This window comes from Aureobasidium pullulans (genome assembly GCF_000721785.1).
Source record: "Aureobasidium pullulans EXF-150 unplaced genomic scaffold scaffold_6, whole genome shotgun sequence".
NCBI classification, from domain to species: Eukaryota; Fungi; Ascomycota; class Dothideomycetes; order Dothideales; family Saccotheciaceae; genus Aureobasidium; species Aureobasidium pullulans.
The window spans coordinates 642-6,407 of NW_021941026.1; the positions used below are offsets into that span (position 1 = coordinate 642).

General features: G+C 47.9%; 1 protein-coding gene across 1 annotated transcript; it reads right to left on the bottom strand.

Moving 5' to 3' along the window:
* Positions 1-794: 794 nt before the first annotated feature.
* Positions 795-1,931, bottom strand: M438DRAFT_404314 (uncharacterized protein; the record flags this gene model as incomplete). The annotated part of the gene is made up of 1 exon (XM_029909719.1): positions 795-1,931. The coding sequence occupies one exon, from the start codon at positions 1,929-1,931 to the stop codon at positions 795-797; it is 1,137 nt and encodes a 378-aa protein (XP_029761874.1).
* Positions 1,932-5,766: the final 3,835 nt, after the last annotated feature.

Here is a 5,766-nt window from a genome sequence, read left to right on the forward strand (position 1 = left end):
ATACTCTAACAAGGGCAAAGATAGCCGACAGCTTATCTACTATAACTGTACCAATTTTAACTTAAAAGGGGGTTAACTTTCGATAACTATGTAGTAGAGTCCTCTACTACATGCACAATTCATACTTATAACTAGTCTCTTTGGCAATGCGCTGGAACTACCTTTCTGCAATTTTGTTATCTATGTCAAATATATATAGGGAGCTAACGAGCGCTTAAATGTACTATCTTACCTATATGGACCCTCTCGATGTGCCTATATTAATAAGCCTAGACAAATTCTCCTTTATCGATGGCGCTCTTATAACAATAAATCGCGCTTGTCATTTTCGAAAGTATCAAAGCGGCCGTAGTCTTAGCATCTCTTAAAGAACCTAATTTAGGGATGGATGTTTCTACTATTGCTTATATACCATTAGTTGTTCTGACAAAAAAGAGTTTTCTCGCAATCTAGTCTTTACTAGAATAGGGAAGTTAGGGTTTTCTATGCCTACTAGAGAGGTAAATGCGAATAACGATTCTAAGATTATCTTTGCTTATCATTTGAACGTTAAGATATCGAAGAATTCGGCTAGGAAGAGACTTTATTAAGCTTGCAACACGATTGTCTTATTGTAGTAGCAGTCGGTAAACGAGTCTACGTGTAGAGAGGTTTAAAGCGCTAGAGATATCTCAATTTCAACTACACCGGCAAGCTAGAAGCGATGACCGGTCCCATAGTGCTGTAGAGATAATCTCGCACTGCCTATAAAGCGAGACTTGATCTTTTTCCAGCGTAGTCCCTTTCGGCTTCCCTTAACCGGATCCTCCATAGCTGTATTCTCCGCACTGTCCATTGCCAATGACAAATCCATCACCGGGGTTAGTGTAGAAAGTCGCCACGCTCTGTCCAGGAGAACATTGGCCATTGTCTGCGTAGAGAATATAGCAAGGACCACCGTAAACGAAGCCCTCGCAGCCTGCCGTATTGGCACAAATGTTGCAGCAATCGGTGGCGGAAGCGGCGTCCGTAAAAGCGAAGGCGGAATTACTGGAAGACGCGGTGTCGATGCCGGCGCCGTTGACCGAGCTGATCAGGTTGTTGGCTGCGCACTGGGCCAAGACAGTTGCTGTAGGTTGGAGGACTGTGATTGTGGTTGTTGTTGTCGTCGTAGTGCTGGGCGTGACGGTGATGGTCGTAGTGGTGGTTGAAGTGTCAGTTTCGGTAGTAGTCGTGGACGCATCTATCAGGGAAATAGTAGATGTTACTGTCGTGGTTGTCGTGGTGGATGAAGTGATGATGGGCGTAGGTGCCGTAATGGTGGTGGTTTTGAATGCCGTTTGTGTCTTTGTGGATGTTTTTATGATCTGGACCAGTTGGGCGCATGTCACGGCTTTGGGATATGAGGCTGGAGACATTGTCACTTTGCCGTTTGCGATTTTGCAGTAGGTCTTTGTTGCGGGTGTCGCTGCACGTGCGTCGAAACGGCCATTGGGAGATCGCTTCTTTGCAGCACCGGATATGTAGTCTCCTAAGGCAGTGAACCCGGAAGGTGCTGGAACAGTGCTGGTGCCTGTTGATGTTGTTGTGGTACTCGAAGTCTCGGTGATGGTGGTAGTGGCAGCCGTTGTAGTATCCGTTTCCGTATTAGTGAGGGTAGTCGTATCAGTGTATGTGTCCGTGACTTGCGATAGCGTGGTGGTGGTTGAAGTTGTTGAGGTACTCGTCAGGGTTGTTGTTGTTGGAGCGGGTGTGAATGTCGTGGATGGAGTTGATGTGATTACTTGTACGGCCGTCTTGGTGATTGTCAGACCATAAGTTGTCGAAGGCACTTTTGCAATGGATGCCGTTCCTTGCTTTGTCAAACAAGTCCGCAAAGTCTTGGTCGAGTCTCCGGCTACGGCTTGCGCAGAAGCAAACAGAAGAGCCACTAAGGCTGAGAAGTTCTTCATCTTGACAATTTATGTGTATAATGCTCGATAGACTGCGGCGGCTTTGATGTGAAGAAGAGATACACAATTCTCAGTGCTGTGAGGTCGCCTTTATATCATCGACACTACATATAGCAGTCTATGCATCGGTATTCCAGAACAGACCCCAGAGCGACCTATTTCTAACCCCGCTCAAGAGCGGCCAGAGCTGAGTCTGATTTCTGCACGGTACAGGGGCTTCATTACAGAAGAGAGGATCAATGAATGATCAATCATGGCAGGCTGCAGAATAGAACTCAGCTCGCATCTATTCCTGCAACGCTTGGGACAATACTCAGCTCTGATATGCATGTACCGATCAAGCAAGAACCTGTGCCGTGTTGCTGCAAGCCTCCGAGCTGACGATGAAGCTTATAATAGAGGCAAGAACAGGAGACGCTGAGAAGAGAATTCAACTGCGCCGGGCCAGCGTTTGAGGTCCGCTCGATCGGTATCCAGAGTTGGTTCTGCAAGTCATATTCTGCTGATAAGAATTGGCTTCGCGGCTCCAGGTCCATGAGGACTGTTTTTCAGATACTCTCTGCAAAATGATTTGATCAATCTGCATGAGGTGTGGGCCACATGCACCCTGTTTCAGCTACTCATCATGAGGGCGGGCAAAAGACATCGAGCCTGTCACTTCTCCCAGTTGATGGGTCGTGTGAGCGACCTGGGCCGAGCCATGCGAGGAAGCCCAACATCACGGAGATGAATATCAACAGCCAGTAGCAGCTGAGAAGCAAGCCTCGGCCGAGTCTTGACTAAGCTTCGATCAAGACTTTGGGTACATGCTGTGTGTACCCAAGGAAGGTTCGGAGAATGTCCCCGTCGACAATCCGCTCGCTTAGTCATCGTCTCCTGTACCCCTCAACTCATCTTGCTCCAGTCACCATCTCCGACCTGCCATGCCGTTCGCATATCGTTTTTGACAATCCGCTTTTGCTGTTTCGATCTTGTACCGCGTGCCGCCCGCAGGAGCATGTAACATCGTAATTTGCTGGTCCTTGCACTGTCATCTTGATCTCGAATGGATACACCATTAATGATATTTGTGTTTGCGCGAATCTTATCGAGCAGTAAAAGCCAACGCGAATAGGTAGGTTTAAGAACGTCGAGCATTCTCATCATCGTTTAATTGGGGAAAGATGTACTAGCGACATTCGGACACCAGGTTGCTAAGGGTAGCACCCTGGCAGAAATCGCCCATTAAGTTCGCCTCAGGCACATCATATTGGCTGATGATGTTTACTCATCCATAGTCTATCAGCTTCAGACATTAGATAGGTGTTGTGATAGAGAGACACTAATGTGCGTAGACAACGTCCTTGAACACCCAGCGAATGATATACCATAATGCGCTTGCCACTAGGCATAACAGGCGTGGCTTCACAATTTCCTTCAACAGGGAGGCCATAGATGTGTCTGAGCATGCCATAAATTACATCATCAGGATATCCGTCGATATTGTAGATGTTGTTAGAGGCGAGCTATGACAAGTTAATGACACGATGAACACCGCAAAGATGTGCTACAGTATACATACAGGAACATCGCTGTTGAAAGGTGCCTAAAAGTGTCCAAATGCACCCATCAGAATTACTTTGTGTGCGCGAAAGTCGACATTGCTAAAACGGAGAGTGATATCAGAAACCCTGTCGCTGTGGTAGAGGTCATTGAATCCTGTGTGTATGGTTGGAGCAGCCATGACGAATAACAGATGGGTTGATGATGAAGGTAGAGTAGAGCGCGACGATTGAATGATAGCTAGAAGTAATATAGTGCACAAATGGGATGAATCCAACAGAGTGAGGCTTGAGCTGCGGCTTGCTGGAAGCAAATCTGGACCCGGAAGACATGGAAGGAGGATCTCTTGTTGATACCGCTTTGAGCATCGAGAATGTGTCTCAACGGAATATCATCAGGAAGTGTCAGATTCTAGCTCACAGATCATCCAATGAATTCGCGTGGTGTGTTGACGGACCGTGATATTGGATGCTGTGTGGAAGCTCGGATTCCTGAACACACGTACTGTGAAAGGGGCATCGCACCAAAACCGTGTGCTTGTCTTAGCTTCTCAGATCCAGAATGGTCGCCAATCTAGCCACTGAAGAGCTAGATAAGTTTGGTCATCAGACCAATGTCCAACAAGACTCAATCCTCCCACCTGCTCATTTTGTATGGTCTCATTGACGTCAGATTCGTGTGTCTTTTGACAGCCTCGGTAGAGACCCCGTTGACTTCTCTTTGTCTAGATATATTCAGCAGTGCCGCAGTCCATACAGACCCACAAAAGCCCGTCCGAAAGCGGCAGTGATAACATGGCAGTAAAACAACGCACAAGTCGATGGTCATCATCAAACTTACTTCGAGTTCAGTATAAGGGTTTCCTTCACTACCGTGTTGGAGCTTGACAAGGCGGGCTCTGCAGGAAGATTGTGAACAACGTGACCGCCTCCAAGTCCTGACAGTCGTTTGTTGATATATGATGGCCGAATAGGTCGGATGTTAGGTCTTGGAGGAAAAGACTGCTGAAGGTGCTCACGCATTCCAAAGATCAATGAGTAGCTACTGTACCCTTGAGATGCTGGTGCCAGCTCATATGAGGAAATTTATCAAGCTCAACACCAACTGATAGGCATCGAGTGTGATCGGAGAGCCCGAACTTCAGGGCTGCTACGCCCGTACACGCCGTCTTTTCCGACATTCAGTCGACTCGACTTGCAGCAAGCCCGTACCGGCGGTGATCCGGTGTTCGAAAAGTTGGTGTTGAAGTCTGGATGAGCAAACCGAAAGACAAAGGGTTCATGGACGTGCTTGCAGATCTGACGTTGTCAAGGCACGTGGTCTTATTCATAGCTCCGAGGTTGCAAATCCAGATTTCCACAAATTCAGGGCAGACTGCGGGAGCATGACAAGTGGGTTGCGGATGGGGGAAACGGTCAACAAGGCTGTAAGGATGAGCAGACGCTGTTATGGGTGTCGGATCTTGAGCCTGTCATGACGAGATGGCTGATGGAGTCAGGTACCAACAGTTAAACCTTTGTCAAGACAGTAAACGATGGTTCAAGAAGGAATGTAACAGTTCAATGAGATGGAAGCCGGTTTGGGAGGAGGGTTTGGAAGGAAAAAGAGTTTGATTGCCCATAAGCCGTTGGACGAGATTGTCAAGGTCGGGTGTAAAAGGCAAAGGACTTGACTCGAGCAGACTTTTGAAACGGCAAGAGGACTGCAAAGCGTGTCAAGCACGCGGCGGAAACACAACGGTTTCTCGTTTCCAGAGCCTGCCGATTGGCAGGACCGAACACAGGATACAAAGTGGAAATGAAACCGCCATGTCCAGAGAAAGCAACTCGGTATTCCAGACTGGCGGTGACGACAAGCGTGGTGAAGGGAAAGGTTGTGGATGGGTGGAAGAATAGAGAGTCGACGGACAAAGGGCACACCGGGAAGCGGCAATCGGCGTTGCGAAGAGCCGCTACTTACCTACAACGGCTGTGACTGCCTTCTCGAAGGCAACATTATTGCAAGGAAAGAGCAACGCCATGAATGTCTTCCGTTTATCTCAGCTTTGTCCATTGAATTATCACCACTATCGTCCAACAACCAGAAACATCAGAAACTCACGAAACACCATCAACGAAATGGCCGTCGCATTCAAGCTGACGCCAAGAGCACAAAGTGAGTTTGCGATGGAAGAAAGGCCGTGCTCGATCCACTTTCGGGAGACGGTTAGACTTGTACCAGTGTGCTAGCTGCGACCCAAAAGGTATTGGAATGGAATTGGAAAAACGAACGGATGTCATGCCGGGCACGACCA